Consider the following 16,748-nt stretch of genomic DNA (forward strand, 5'->3'; position numbering starts at 1 on the left):
GTAGCACCACTACTGACCGAGCTGGCCGAGTCCTAAAGGACATAGCTGCTAGACTGGGTCTGCGGCAGGTGGTGGGGGAACCAACACGAGGGAAAAACATACTTGACCTCGTCCTCACCAATCTGCCTGCTGCAGATGCTTCTGTCCATGACTGTATTGGTAGGAGTGACCACCGCACAGTCCTTGTGGAGACGAAGTCCTGCCTTCACATTGAGGATACCGTCCATCGTGTTGTGTGGCACTATCACCATGGTAAATGGGATAGATTTCTAACAGATCTAGCAATGCAAAACTGGGCATCCATGAGGCGCTGTGGGCCATCAGCAGCAGCAGAATTGTACTCAACCACAGTCTGTAACCTCATGGCCCGGCATATCCCCCACTCTACCATTACCACAAGCCAGGAGACCAACCCTGGTTCAATGAGTGCAGGAGGGCATGCCAGGAGCAGCACCAGGCATACCTCAAAATGAGGTGTCAACCTGGTGAAGCTACAACACAGGACTACCTGCGTGCCAAACTGCGTAAGCAGCATGCGCTAGACAGAGCTAAGCGATCCCATAACCAACGGATCAGATCTAAGCTCTGCTGTCCTGCCACATCTAGCCGTGAATGGTGGTGGACAATTAAACAACTAACTGGAGGAGGTGGCTCCACAAATATCCCCATCCTCAATGATGGGGGAGCCCAGCACATCAGTGCGAAAGATAAGGCTGAAGCATTTGCAACAATCTTCAGCCAGAAGTGCCAAGTTGATGATCCATCTCTGCCTCCTCCTGAAGTCCCCACCATCACAGAACTCAAGAGGTGAGGTGAGAGTGACTGCCCTTGACATCAAGGCAGCATTTGACCAAGTATGGCATCAAGGAGCCCTGGCAAAACAGGTCAATGGGAATCTGGGAGAAAACCCTCCGCTGGCTGGAGTCATAACTAGCGCAAAGGATGATGGTTGTGGATGTTGGAGGTCAATCATTTTGAGCTCCAGGATATCACTGCAGGAGTTCCTCAGGGTAGTGTCCTAGGCCCAACCATCTTCAGCTGCTTCATCAATGACCTTCCTTCAATCATAAGGTCAGAAGTGGGGATGTTCGCTGATGATTGCACAATGTTCAGCACCATTCGTGACTCCTCAGATACTGAAGCAGTCCGTGTAGAAATGCAGCAAGACCTGGACAATATCCAGGCTTGGGCTGATAAGTGGCAAGTAACATTCGCGCCACACAAGTGCCAGGCAATGACCATCTCCAACAAGAGAGAATCTAACCATCTCCCCTTGACATTCAATGGCATTACCATCGCTGAATCCCCCACTATCAACATCCTAGTGGCTACCATTGACCAGAAACTGAACTGGAGTCGCCATACAAATACCGTGGCTACAAGAGCAGGTCAGAGGCTAGGAATCCTGAGGCCAAAGCCTGTCCACCATCTACAAGGCACAAGTCAGGAGTGTGATGGAATACTCTCTACTTGCCTGGATGGGTGCAGCTCCAACAACACTCAAGAAGCTCGACAACATCCAGGACAAAGCAGCCCGCTTGATTGGCACCCCATCTACAAACATTCACTCCCTCCACCACCGACGCACAGTGGCAGCAGTGTGTACCATCTACAAGATGCACTGCAGCAATGCACCAAGGCTCCTTAGACAGCACCTTCCAAACCCGCGACCTCTACCAACTAGAAGGACAAGGGCAGCAAATACATGGGAACACCACCACCTGCAAGCTCCCCTCCAAGTGACACACCATCCTGACTTGGAACTATATCACCATTCCTTCACTGTCACTGGGTCAAAATCCTGGAACTCCCTTCCTAACAGCACTGTGGGTGTACCTACCCCAAATGGACTGCAGCGGTTCAAGAAGGCAGCTCACCACCACCTTCTCGAGGGTAATTAGGGATGGGCAATAAATGCTGGCCTGGCCAGTGCCACCCACATCCCATGAACGAATTGGAAAAAAAAGTTACTTTGTGTGAACTGCTTTGTTTATTCGTCGTACGATATTTGAGAGCTAAATTTCTGTGTTTTAATGTGACCTGCAGTCATAGCCCTGCAAAAGAAATAGATAATTTGGTAATATCAGCCTGCTATTGCTCTGTGGTAGTGCAGGTGAAGTGCAAAACCTTGAATCTGCTGTAACTGCTAAAACAGTTCTGGCAACATATGGAGGGTAAGTGACAAACTGTAGCTTAAGAAAAACAAAACTACTAAGTGTTACTGGTAATATGACTCATTGAAGCTTTTGGTTTCTGTTAGCTTGATTCAGAAATTTATCTTTCCATATATTGCTACATGATTCTATAAACAGAAGTGTTGTATTGTCAAGGCAAATGTAAGAGAAAGTGGTGAGAAAAATATCACCTCGTTTATGGTTTTAGCCCTTTGACATAAAGAAAAATTAAAACATATGCACAAAGTGCACAGTTCATAGAGTTTTAAGAATAGGTTGTTGATCCATAGAACGCTTGAATTTAACATGATCTACAATTTAAAACAGATTGGCAGTGTAACAGTTTTTCCTTATGAAACTATACACTATGGTAAGCGATCCATTGTAGGCTGTGAAATCTGTATACTTAAGTAATACGTTTTAAATGTACTCATACAGGGAACACATCGTTAGCATGGAGGTAAAGCAAGCAATTAGGAAGGCAAATGGCATATTGGACTTTATTGCAAGGGGATTGAAGTACAAGAATAAAGAAGTGTTGCTACAGTTGTCGAGGGCTTTGGTAAGACCAGACCTGGAGCACTGTGCGCAATTTTGGTCTCCATGTCTAAGGAAAGATATTCTTACCTTGGTGGTGGTGCAGCGAAGGTTCACTAGATTGCTTCCTGGGATGAGAGGGTTGTCCTATGATAAGGGGCTGAGTAAATTGTGCCAATCCTCTCTGGAGTTTAGAAGGAGAGGTGATCTCATTGAAACATACAAGATTCTGAAGGGCTTGACACTGAGAGGTTGTTTCCCCTGGCTAGGAATCAAGAACATGGGGGCACAGCCTCAGGATAAGGGATCAATCATTTAGGACTGAGATGAGAAATTTCTTCACTCAGTGTTCTGAATCATTGGAATTTTCTACCCCAGCGTGTTGTGAGTGCCCCATCGTTGAGTATATTCAAGGCTGGGATAGATAGACTTTTGATCTCTCGGGGAATCAAGGGAAATGGGAAACAGGCGGGAAAGTGGAGTTGAAGCCCAAGATCAGCCATCAGCCATGATCGTACTGAATGGTGGAACAGGGTTAAGGGGCAGTATGGTCTACTCCTGCTCCTATTTTTTATGTTCTTAAGTTAAATGAATATGGTATGCATATAATCGGAATATTTAATGTTGAGTTATATTGATTTGGGAATCCGAATGAGTGCATTTAGCTGGCATGCACTTAAGTTGGTTTTGTTTCAGTATGGCAATGTAAAATAAAACTAGTATTCTCCATGCCAACCAGTAGTTTCATAACTCGTATTATGAGTTTTGCTCCGGTAGCATTGCTCAAGCCTGTGGCAAAATTTGTAATATAACAGCATCAGTGCTGTGAAAGTCTAAAGCAATGAGCACCTCCTGAGCTGGTAGTTTCCAGCTTCACCTCAGAAGGAATTGCTTATTCTGCCTGCGGTGTAAACAAGAGTACTGCTAATAGCAGGAACATTAAACAAACATAGCTGCCATCAGACTGACAAACTGAAGCATTTCTACTGCCATCATCCTCATTGTAGATAGTAAAGCTATTTTCTGCTACTTTTCCTGTACAATACTTCTCTAGCAGTTTAGGAAGTTACAGGCTGTGCAAAAAACAAAGTTTTGAAGTTTTCCAAACACGTTGCTATTTGTACACCACTCCTGCCTGCACACACACTGGGCTGAAATTTAAACTCCTGTCGCAGAAATTGGCAGCGGGTGAAAACAAGGCGGGTCGCACGTCAAGGTCTAATATCACTGCGGCTCATTTAAATAGCCAGGGTGTCTCACCCCGAATACGTGGAAGGAGTGGACTGGCCGTCCCCGGCAATGGCGTCAGCTGCCTGTGCGCAGGTGCTGACGCTATTTTTAAAGGGCTTTGAGAAACTTAGCCCCTTGCCCATCCCCACCAGTGTGGTGCCTCATTTCCCCAGACGGGGATCCGAAGGCAGGGAGTGCTGGTCAGTGGCACGAAGATCGTACCGGGACAGACGGCAGGAACGTGATTATAATTAATTCATTGATTTCAATTTATTTAAATATTTAGCTTGTGGTCCCGTCGCTGCCGCCGGCGGTATTGGGCCTGGCCCTCCCGGTGTCGGGGTGGATGGCAGCCCTCTCCAGGAGGCATTTTCCAGCCCCATCCCCGCCACGACTCCTGACGTCGGGGGGTCTGTAAAATTCAGCCCACTGTCTAAGACAAGAATTTTTTTTTATTGAATAGCCAATGTTGTTCCTTTGTTTAAGAAGGGTGGTAAGGATAATCCAGGAAATTATAGGCCGGTGAGCCTTATGTCAGTGGTAGGGAAACTATTAGAGAGGATTCTTCGGGACAGGATTTACTCCCATTTGGAAACAAACGAACTTATTAGCGAGAGACAGCATGGTTTTGTGAAGGGGAGGTCGTGTCTTACTAATTTGGTTGAGTTTTTTGAGGAAGTGACGAAGATGATTGATGAGGGAAGGGCGGTGGATGTTGTCTATATGGACTTTAGTAAAGCCTTTGACAAGGTCCCGCATGGCAGACTGGTGCAAAAGGTGAAGTCACACGGGATCAGAGGTGAGCTGGCAAGATGGATACAGAACTGGCTCAGTCACAGAAGACAGAGGGTAACAGTGGATGGGTGTTTTTCTGAATGGAGGGATGTGACTAGTGGTGTTCCGCAGGGATCAGTGCTGGGACCTTTGCTGTTTGTAGTATATATAAATGATTTGGAGGAAAATGTAGCTGGTCTGATTAGTAAGTTTGCGGACGACACAAAGGTTGGTGGAGTTGCGGATAATGATGAGGATTGTCAGAGGATACAGTAGGATATAGATCGGTTGGAGACTTGGGCGAAGAAATGGCAGATGGAGTTTAATCCGGACAAATGTGAGGTAATGCATTTTGGAAGGTCTAATGCAGGTGGGAGGTATGCAGTAAATGGCAGAACCCTTAGGAGTATTGACAGGCAGAGGGATCTGGGCGTACAGGTCCACAGGTCACTGAAAGTGGCAACGCAGGTGGATAAGGTAGTCAAGAAGGCATACAGCATGCTTGCCTTCATCGGTCGGGGCATAGAGTATAAAAATTGGCAAGTCATGTTGCAGCTGTACAGAACCTTAGTTAGGCCACACTTAGAATATTGCATGCAATTCTGGTCGCCACGCTACCAGAAGGACGTGGAGGCTTTGGAGAGGGTACAGAGGAGGTTTACCAGGATGTTGCCTGGTCTGGAGGGCATTAGCTATGAGGAGAGGTTGGATAAACTCGGATTGTTTTCACTGGAACGACGGAGGTGGAGGGGCGACATGATAGAGGTTTACAAAGTTCTGAGCGTCATGGACAGAGTGGATAGTCAGAAGCTTTTTCCCAGGGTGGAAGAGTCAGTTACTAGGGGACATAGGTTTAAGGTGAGAGGGGCAAAGTTTAGAGAGGATGTGCGAGGCAAGTTTTTTACACAGAGGGTGGTGAGTGCCTGGAACTTGCTGCCAGGGGAGGTGGTGGAAGCAGATACGATAGTGATGTTTAAGAGGCATCTTGACAAATATATGAATAGGAAGGCAATAGAGGGATATGGGCCCCGGAAGTGCAGAAGGTGTTAGTTTAGGCAGGCATCAAGATCGGCGCAGGCTTGGAGGGCCGAATGGCCTGTTCCTGTGCTGTACTGTTCTTTGTTCTTTGATTAAAGAAGGAAACTTTTCTGAATGGTTGAGGAAGATCTATAAAGGTCAGTGGCGGTATACTCACATTACTACTTATAGAGGGCAGCAGGAGCACTTCAAACCTCCTTCCTTTCTTTTGAAACTACTTGAAAAGTTAAATACTGCAGTTTTAACAGCAACAGGACTGGAATTCAAAGGAACAGGACTACTAAATGAAGCAGTTCCATTGTGTGGGATATAAGGATTTCTAAAAGAAAAGGAATTGATGCTATTTTTTAAACATTAGTGCGAGGTAAGCTCACACAAAATACACCATAGATAGTTTTGGTAGTCTTCCTTACAGAGGTTTTGCACATTAACACGCAAGTGCCACTGATGAAATAATTTGTTTCCATGTGTCTTCCTACATAGACTGATTATCTAGTCCTCCACTTTCTACTTCCTAAAGTTAGAATGTTGGTAATCTGTTTCCTAATTGTTCAAAAAATCAGTCTTTTATTTTCAACTAATCAACAACTAGAATTTATATAGCCCCTTTAATGTAGGAGCCAAGGTGTTTCACAGAAGCCTAATTAGACAAAAATTGACATTGATGCAAAGAAGATGTTACAAGGAGTGATTAAAGCTTCGTCAAAGAGGTACAGTTTCAAGAAGGTCTTGGGGAAAGAGTGAGAGGTGGAAAGATGGAGAAGTTTAGGAAGGGAATTCCAGAGCTTGGAGCCTAAATGGCTGAAGACGTGGCCTCCAGTAGTGGAACAAATAGAATGAGGGTGCATGTTAGGGCTGGAGGAGTTTACAGCAAAGGGAGGGGTCAGACTATGAAGGGATTTGAGCATGAGTAATTAGAGAGAAATTTTAGGTGAGCTACTTATGGCTTTGAAAACTGGTGGGTCATGAAGACAGAGAAAAACCAATTCTACAAATATAGACGGAATAGATGAGATAATACAAACGCAAAGTATAAAACAGAGAATATGATGGAACAAAGAACAAGGAAGCATCAGGGAAGCAAAAGGGACTCGAAAACAAAAATAATAGCCTGGATTTTGTGGTCAGTGACAAAAGATCGGTGCTCGCCATTAATTACATTTGTACTATGCACTGGAACTTGCGGCGATTAGAAATCTATTTCGCCATAATGGCTTCTACATGGGATCTGGGACCTGAGTGAACAGGACGAACAACTGTGATCTCCTCAACCTACCAGATTGACGAATTCTTACTGACGCACGTAGAGTCTGAACCAGAAAGTGTCAGAATAGTTAATTCAATGCCAAATCATATGCAGAACGTGCAAAGACAGGGATAGAATGATGGGGGAAAGGTTTTTTAAAAAAAAAATTAATTTTAGTAATTTAAAAAAAAACTCCAGTGATAAAATCTAATGGAATGAAGCTCTACACTTATAAGTTTATTTTCAATGCCAAAGAAGTTATTTGGCAGTAATTAAGACTTATCATGTGGTTAAAAATTACTTGCACTGAAATGAACAAGCTGTAACTTGTTCTGGTGTGTTTAGTAGGTACCCATCACGCAAATACAACAACTTCACACCCTTCCATGTATTTCAATGCTGACTCTCTCAGCACTATACTGGTATAGCAAAGCTTCTGGAGGAGCTTCTGGCACATCGGACAGCAACTTCCTGATTTCCACATTTAATCGCACATGTGCGATCCTAAGAGGTTACTGTATGATTTACTTTTTAATAACTGTGACTGCTGACTGTCTCGCTGCTATTTTTACTGCAAACTCTAGGCCAATAATTTTTCAGAAAATTTTTTAGATGCATTTATGTGCACCTTCCAGATGTTCCAAACTGCTTCACAATCGATGAGGTACTTTTGAACTAGGTAGCTGGACAGGTAGATAAGATGGTCAAGAAGGCATACAGGATACTTGCCTTTATTAGCCAAGGAATAGTATATAAGATCTGGGAGGTTATGCTGGAACTTTATAAAACACTAGTTAGGGCACCACTGGAGTACTGTCTGCAGTTCTAGTCACCGGTCTATAGGAAAGATATAATTGCATTAGAGTGGGTACAGAGGAGATTTACGAGGATGTTGCCTGGACTGGAGAAATTTAGTTATGAGGAAAGATTGGATAGGCTAGAGTTATTTTCTTTGGAATGGAGGAGGCTGAGGGGAGACCTAATTGAAGTGTATAAAATTATGAGGGGTCTATATAAAATGGATAGGAAGGCTCTATTCCCCTTTGTTGAGGGGTCCATAACCAGAGGACATAGATTTAGGGTAGGAGGTTTGGAGGGAATTTGTGGGGAATTTTGTTTACCCAGAGAGTTTTGGGGATCTGGACCTCACTTCCTGAAAGGGTGGTGGAGGCAGAAACCCTCAATACATTAGGAAAGTACTTGGATATGCACGTGAAGTGCCGTAACCTTCAAGGCTGGGGACCAAGAGCTGGAATTTGGGATTAGGCTGGATGGCTACTTGTCAGCCAGCGCAGATGGGATGGGCCAAATGGCCTCCTTCTACACTGTAGATTTGTATGATTCTATGAACTGTAACCACTTTTGTAATGTTGGGAACTGCAGCAGCCAATATGCACACTGGAAGATCCAACAAACAATAATGACATAATCTATTTTTGGTGGTGTTGGTTGAGGGATAAATATTGGCCAGGGCATGGGGTGAAATCCCATGCTTTTCTTTGAATAGTGCCATGTAAATTTTATGGCCCCCTAATCCAAAAGATAGCACCTCCTACTGTGCAGCACTCCTTCAGTGCTGCACTGAAATGTCAGTCTAAGCCATGTGCTCAAGTCTCTAGAGTGGAGCTTGTACCATGATCTTCTGACTCGGAGGGGTAGATTTTCACCCCAAGCAGGAACCAGCTGGCCACCCAATAGTGCCAATCCATTATGAGAGCCGGACCTCATTAGAATTTCGTTAGCTGGTTGTGGGAAAATAATGGGTGCCCTTGGACAGCTAGCCAGTCTCTTGGCTAAATAAAGGTAGATTTGTGTAGGGTGGCCTGCCACAAGGGTGATGGGACCGGAGTGATGGTTCATTCCCCACAATTTTCAGGGCACTACCATATCCTTTCCACCAGGTGGAAGACCTCAAAATGTACCCTAGAGAGTTCAGCCACAAAGCCAAGGCTGCAAACTCTATGTAGAAGTTTTGCAATACTAAAGTTACTCATTACATCCCATGGACATTATTACTCCTAATATGCAAGCAGAATGTATTTTGTAAAAAAAAAAAGTGCAGGAGATACTTGATTCTTTGAAAATGCAGTAAGGGTTGATAAGAGTTGCTTTTTAGCTGACTTAGATGGCAGTTTTTTTCATGTGTTAACTTGTAGCTATTGTATTATCTTCCTGATCTTTGACTTTAAAAAAAAAATTAAATAACAGCTCTTCTTAAAAAATAAATTTGAATTTTAACACTTAGTTGACAACAGCCCAGTTTAGTTTTTATCTTAATGGAAGAATCTGGCTGACTAAACAAAAAAGAAAATCATTTATTAATTTAATCTGCATTTATATTGTCCGGTATGAAATCCGACCATTGTGTGTCGATACAAACTATTGAATATTAAGTTTTTTTTTCATTTCTGCTTTGAATATTGAATGAATTATTGGCTGGTGTTACTTTCTATGTGCTTGGAATATAGTTCACATAGTCCAAAAAAAAGTCAAAGACAAGGAAGTAATTTTTAAACAACTGAGAACGAATTGGCAGCGCGTTATACGTCCCTCCTAATTTTTATTTCCAGCTAAGTGCAACAAAAAGATGCATTTTCCCATATTATACTCCATCTGCCAGATTTTTGCTCACTCACTCAACCTATCAATGTCATTCTGTGAAGTGGATAGTGGTCTAACCTGGGCTTTTTGATTTGATGTGTTTACATACATTTCTGATGAACTGTTTGATGGAGACTATTAAATATGGTTAGCTTCCTGAGTCGTCACCTTGGAGACAGTTCCTCGGAATCTCAGTTATTATCTAGGACATTCTATAAATGCTTGGTAGCCTGATGCAATTAGTAGTGATGTATAGTTGAGTTTCTTTGTTCACTAGTTGCACTTCAAAGGAGATAGAGGGCAGGATTTAATTGGAGATGGACACGGAGGCAGGGGCAAACAAAATGACAAGGGTTGCCATTCCTGATGTTGCCGGGGACCCCTGCCATTTTGTCCGGGGCAGGGAAGACTGAGGACGGTCTTCCCGCCCCGGGCTAATTGAGGCCCTTAAGTGCCATGCCCTCCGCTCCGATTTTATTGAAGGCGGAGGGGTCCGCCGCCATGTGGCGACGCTGCCAGGTGAGAACTGGTGGCCTCCTAGGGAGGTGGGGCCCCTCTTTTGGGCAATCTAGGGCCCCCAGAGGGCCTTGCCAGAGGCAATGCACACCCTCCTCCCCTCACTAATCAACCATCCCCCCCCCCCCCCCCCCCCCAATTCTGTCCCCGGGGCCTGCCCGAATGGCCTAAGCAACTCCAACCCCACTCACCTGTCCCGGAGTCTCCTCCTTCTTCACCACTGCTCCCAGTGGCGCTGCCGATACTGCAGAGTTGCCAGCCTTCCAATTGGAGCTTCAGGCAGGACCTTGTCTGTTAAAGGGACGGCATACCAGACGGCAGGTAGTTAATTTTCTACCCACTGTTCAATAGCAACGAGGTTTGTTTTCCTTGGGAATTCTGCCAGACTCCCAGTAGAACCCACCAGAAACAACAAAGTCGTACTTGGTGTCCTCTGTTTCTAGCATTTTCCAGCTTTCCTTGTAAGATGTGGAATATCTGCCCATCTTTTAGAAAACAAAATTTATCCAGGGTTAAGTTAGTGTGGGAGTGAGGACTCCCTATACTCAAACTCTGTTGCCTGTTCACCCATCACTCCTGTCTTAGCTGAGCTACACTAGTTACGAACATATGAATTAGGAGCAGAAGTAGGCCATTCAGCCTCACGAGCCTGTTCAAGAAGATCATGGCTGATCTGTTTGTGTCTCAAATTCCATACTCCCGTCTGCCCCCGATAACGTTTGATTCCCTTGCCTAACAAGAATCTATCTACCTCCGCCTTAAAAATATTCAATGACCCTGCCTCCACCACCACCTGAGGCAGAGAGTTCCAAACTCGCACAATCCTCTGAGAAAAAAAATTCTCCTCAACTCTGTCCTAAAAGGGAGACCCCTAATTTGCAATATGCCCCCTAGTTCTGGACTCACCCACAAGAGAAAACATCCTTTCCACATCCACCTTGTCAAAACTGGTCAGGATCTATATACTTCAATCAAGTCTCCCCTCGCTCTTCTAAACTCCAGTGAAAATAAGCCCAGTCTGTCCAACCTTTCCTCATAAGACAACCCGCTCATGCCAGTTATCAATCTAGTAAACCTCCTCTGACCCGTCTGCAATGCATTTACATCCTTTAAAATAAGGAGACCAAAACTGCACACAGTATTCGAGATGTGGTCTCACCAATGCCCTGTATAACTGAAGCTTAACATCCTTACTTTTATTTTCAAATTCCTTTTGTAATAAAGGATATGTCCTGCTGTACCTGCATACTAACGTTTTGTGACTCATGCACTAGAACACCTAGATCCCTGTGCACCTTGGAATTCTGCAGTCGTTCCCCGTTTAAGTAATACTCTTTTTTTTATTCTTCCTGCCAAAGTGAACGACGTCACATTTTCCCATATTATACTCCATCTACCAGATTTTTGTCCACTCACTCAACCTATCTATGTCATTCTGGAACCTCCTTATGTCCTTTTCACAATATACTTTCCTACCTATCTTTGTGTTATCTGCAAATTTAGCTACCATGCCATCGCTCCCCTCATCTAAGTCGATGATATAAATTGTAAAAGTTGAGGCCCCAGCACAGACCTGTCACATCCTGCCAATCAGAAAAGGACCCATTTAGTTCCTGGTCCTCCAAAGACTACAATTTAAAATTCTCATCCTTAGGTTTAGATCACCCCATGACCTCTGCCTTCCTTACCTCTGTGACCCTTCAGTTCTACAAACCACCTCCCTCCAACCGTGCCCCCCCCCCCCCCCCGCCCTGGCAAGAGAACTCTGTTCCTTTGACTTTGCCCTCTTGTGCATCCCTCCCTCCCTTTACCCCACCATTGACAACTGTGCCTACAGCTGCCTAGGCCTTAAGTTCTGGAATTCAATATGCTCCACCTTTCAACCTCCCTTTCCTCTTTTAAGACCCTTCTCAGAACACATCTCTTTGACTAAACTTTTGATCACTTCTTCTAATATTTCCTTCTTTGACTCAGCATTCATCTTTGTCTGATTATGCTTATGTGAAGTGCCTCTACATTAAAGGAGCTTACATAAATGCAAGTAGTCTATAGGCCCACTTTTAAGGAGAGGTAAAGTGAAGCACTTAATACCAACACATACATAATGGGCCCACCCTGTCTTCTACTTCATGCGATGCATGGCTAGTAAATATATAGCAACAATTGTCCATTTATATCTACTTTTGTGGATGTAAGAGTAAGGAAGACTTTGTACAGGAGAGGGAGGTACATTTTCCACTATGTTTTTAATTTTAAAAAAATCAACATTAGATGGGGAAAAAGTGTTAAGTTTCCAGAATGGTATATTCTAAAAACTCTTATCAGCAGCTCTTGTGCAGTTGTTGATGTTTTTTTTCCCTCCAGAATTGTGATATCAGTATCTGATGCTTAGGAACATCTTGTAGTCTCGTCCAACTCTGATCAGCTGTTTTACAACACTTGTGTGGTCTCAGAACATTATTAACTCAAAAAAAACTATTTCCACAAATAGCAATGGTGAAATACATTAGGGCCAGAATTTTACACACTGGGAAGGTACCTTAGTCGGGTGAGCAAGTTATTTACTTCCAGCAGATTTAAAGGGTGACTGATTACCTTTAAAACTATTTTGTTACTGAAGAGGATGAGTCATGCCTGGAGACAGGATATATTTCAAAACTGCACCATTTAATGGTGCAGCTTTTAGACTCCTACAGAAAAGGATGGCTGTTTTTGGCACTGAAGGCCAGCGCCAGAGCAGCTGGATGATGGTGGGATAAAGAACATATGTTGTCTCAATTGTGCACCGAACCTGAAGGAGCTGAGGAGAAATCTGCTGCTCTCTGAAAGTAGCCAAGATTCGTTTTCTCCCATTTTTCTTCATTTTACAATTCATGTAAAAACCATTTTGCATTAAGCTTTGTGGCACCTGTTACGACCGAGGTGGGAGGATTGCATTGTCTTTTCTAATCCCACTTCTCCGCAGTTCAAAACATATATCTTAAAAATGTTTACCCAGTTACCAATTCGGTCAATCATATACTCTACTTTTTATCCCAGAATAAAATACACCAACCAGGCTTCTTTAATAAACAACAAAACTCTCAGTTTATTATCAAACAAGACTTAGCCAGTAACGAAGTGAAGCATTAACATACAAATTGCAATATGAAAGTTCACTTTTTAAATCTCTCCCCCCCCCCCCCCCCCCATATGTGCACTCTCACACGCTGAAAAAGTACAGAAATTCTCTTCGCAGAGGTCTGTGACAAAAAAAGACAAATAAAGAATACTTTGGCCAAATACTTGCTAATTCTTGAAGAAAAATGAGAAGATATGGAAGGAAGTCAGTTGTCCCTTTTGGTCTGGCATCCGGTATAGGGAGATGAGTCACTGGGATCTTTTCTAAAGCAGTTCTTTTCAGGTGGCGTTGAGAATTAATCTGGCAGGCTTTTCCAGCTTCTCAAGAGAGATGCAGCACCAGGGATTTTAGCTCTTCCACACTGGATCTTTGTAGGGTTTCTTCAAAGAGGTAGAGAAAGAGGTGAGCTGGGTGGTTTTTCCTTGACAAGTTGATCCCCAACTGTCTTCAAAACATTTCACACCCCAAACAGAAAGTCAACCTCCTGCCCTCCATAAACATTGACATGTGGCTTCTCTAAACATCTTCCCCAGGTCCCAAAAGTTTCTGTTGTTTATTGAGCTTAACGCACATGATTTCCAGTACAGGTTGTTTTCAAACAACATCTGAAGTGCCCTTTCCACTGCTCGCAATGGGCAAGGTACAGGCTGTATCCAACCAGCCCATGCTTGCAAAACTCAAAACACAGTGTCCAACATTAGATGTGATTCCGCGATTGGACAACATTTGCTAAATAATATGCAGTGTGCTAAGAATTATGCTGACAACCAATTTAAGATTGTCAGTAGGGCTTGCAGTGTGGCGTATTTGCGCCTCCTGGAAGCTACATTTATCAATACATAGGGCCCTGTTCTTTGCAGACAGAAAGAACATGTACACACATTGCACCTGTTTCATCTAAACAAAATAAATGACAGCCATTCGCTGGTTCATTCCTCAGTGCAATGCCTTGACCAATCAGAATCAAGCTGCCTGGTTTAAATTTCAAACATGGCTTGGCAGTTAACTGTCAGTCACCGGAAACTGGTACATTCTCCATGGCAACGCCTCTGCCAATCAGAGTTCACTTGCCAACCAATCAGCACTCTCTTCTCCTACAGTATAAGTTGTTGTTTTCCTTTACATTTGTTATTCTTCGTATTGTCCTAATGAGTGCAAGACGAAAAACATGTCTCTAATTTCAGCAATTCTCAAGTTCTGTTCTATTAAACAACTAATTATATTGTTCTTGAATGTATCTTGTAATTTTTTAGAATATTTAATTCCAATAATTTAGCTGTGTGGGAAAATATTTTAGTAACCATTTTTAGAATTTCATAATTTTCTTTTATTAAAAAATACAGATTTTTAATTTAGACACATTGAAAGATAGGATGCAGCTTACTGTGATCCTATTCATAGTAGCATCATAAATGGATTGTTTGCTGCGTATCTATCATCTTTTGTAGATTGAAGGATGCCAATCCTTTATTAAGAGGGGCCAAGTCGATGTTAGCTACTTTCCCACAAAGTTTGAAGGAGATTCAACAGAGGAGAGCTCTCAATGTAATTATGTGCCAGTTAATGGTTAGCTCAGAGTAACATTGGTAGAAACCTGGGGTAGATTACTTGCTTTCCAATAGGTGTGTGACAGTGGAAGATCAGGGATATATATTCACAAAGCATAGTTTCAAATGAAAATCAAAATCTGTTTGTAAATGCACAAATGGTGGTGTTGCTAAGCTGATATGGTTTTATTAAAATTGTGTTTCTTTTTCAGCAATCAGGGAGGATGGAATGCCAGGAGGTAGAAACAAAAGTATTGGTCCTGTTCAGGTATGTGTTTTCAGTCATGAAAGATAACTATACATAATAATAGTGCAAGGTTTTTTAAATTATTCTACCGTTCAATTGAACAAATAACAGTCATTGTTTCAATAAAATATTGTATGAATATAATGTAATGTTAGCCATAAAACAATGTTGAAATGGCAATATGGTTTAATTTTTCTTCCTAGTTAGGTTAATGTGACTAAACCATGTTTACTTCAATTAATACAGTCATCTACTATTCATTTTAAAGATTGTGTTCGATTTCAAATCTTTGGTAAAGCAATGTACTTTGTGCATAATTTACTTTTGTCATTTTGAAGGGTGAAAGGCAAGCACAAAGCAAATACTAAATGAGCTCGCCCCAGTCATTTCAATTCTGGGGGTGTAATAAGCAAAAACCGCTGCTACTCTAAACTCATTAGTTCTATTTTATTGTTCCAAAAATAGATTTTTACTGAACTAACTTTAATGATGCAATTGTGTATCTGCCAGAAAAAGGATGTTTTCATCTTTGCAAAACAGGTTTGGTGAAAATTAAGCAAAACAAAATCTCTTGCCGTTTCTAATGTTGACATAGCTTTTTAAATATAGATTTCAGGTAAACTTTTATGCTTATCAAATTGAGGGGGAATTGAATAGCTTTGTAGTATCAGGATAGAAAACTCACTGGTACCACATAACATAGCTGTTTCACCTAGAAAGGAGTGTTTGGGGCCCTGGACAGTGGGAAAGGAGGAGGTAAAAAGGCAGGTGTTGCTTCTCCTGTGCTTGCGTAGTAAGGTGCTGTGGGAAATGGAGGGGTTGTGAGAGTGATTGAGGAATGGACTAGAGTGTTATAGAGGGAACGGTATCTTCGGAATACTGAAAGGGGAGAGCAGATGTGTAGATCTGTTTAGTGGTGTCATCAAACTGGAGGTGATGAAGAATGATCCAGTGAATGTAGAGGCTGGTGGGGTGGAAGGTGAAAGAAAGAAAGACTTGTATTCATATAGCACTTTTACGACCACCAGATGTCCCACAATGCTCGTTCATAAGTCACTGAAAGATAACATGCAGGTGCAGCAAGCAATTAGGAAGGCAAATGGTATATCAGCCTTTATTGCAAAAGGATTTGAGTACAGGAGTAAAGAAATCTTGCTGCAATTGTATAGAGCCTTGGTGAGACCGTACCTGGAGTATTGTGTACAGTTTTGGTCTCCTTACCTAAGGAAGGATATACTTGCCACAGTGGGTGTGCAATGAAGGTTCACCAGATTGATCCTGGGATGGTGCGATTGTCCTGTGAGGAGAAATTGAGGAGACTGGGCCTATATTCTCTCGAGTTTAGAAGAATGAAAGGTGATCTCATTGAAGCATGTAACATTCTTGCAGGGCTTGATAGGGTAGATGCAGGAAGGATGTTTCCCCTGGCTGGAGGGTGGGGGGTTCTAGAACCAGGAGACAAGTCTCAGAATAAGAGGTGGGCCATTTAGGACTGAGATGAGAAGGAATTTCTTCACTCCGAGGGTGGTGAATCTGTAGAATTCTCGACCTCAGAAGGCGTGGAAGCTCAGTCATTAAGTATATTCAAGAAAGAGATTGATATATTTCTAGATATTCCAAGATTTCTAGATATTAAAGATATGGGGATAGCGCAGGAAAATGGCATTTAGGTTGAAATCCAGCCATGATCCAGTTGAATGACAGAGCAGGCTCGAGG

At 42.8% G+C, this 16,748-nt stretch overlaps 1 protein-coding gene across 1 annotated transcript in view; it reads left to right on the forward strand.

Moving 5' to 3' along the window:
• Window positions 1–16,748, forward strand: part of LOC137347466 (nuclear receptor subfamily 6 group A member 1) — a 119,445-nt gene that overhangs the window by 39,844 nt on the left and 62,853 nt on the right. The window contains exon 6 of the mRNA XM_068011909.1: window positions 14,997–15,052. Within this exon, the coding sequence (XP_067868010.1) occupies window positions 14,997–15,052 (56 nt within the window). The remainder of the gene's footprint in view (window positions 1–14,996; window positions 15,053–16,748) is intronic.

This window comes from Heterodontus francisci, chromosome 32, assembly GCF_036365525.1.
Source record: "Heterodontus francisci isolate sHetFra1 chromosome 32, sHetFra1.hap1, whole genome shotgun sequence".
Lineage (NCBI taxonomy): Eukaryota > Metazoa > Chordata > Chondrichthyes > Heterodontiformes > Heterodontidae > Heterodontus > Heterodontus francisci.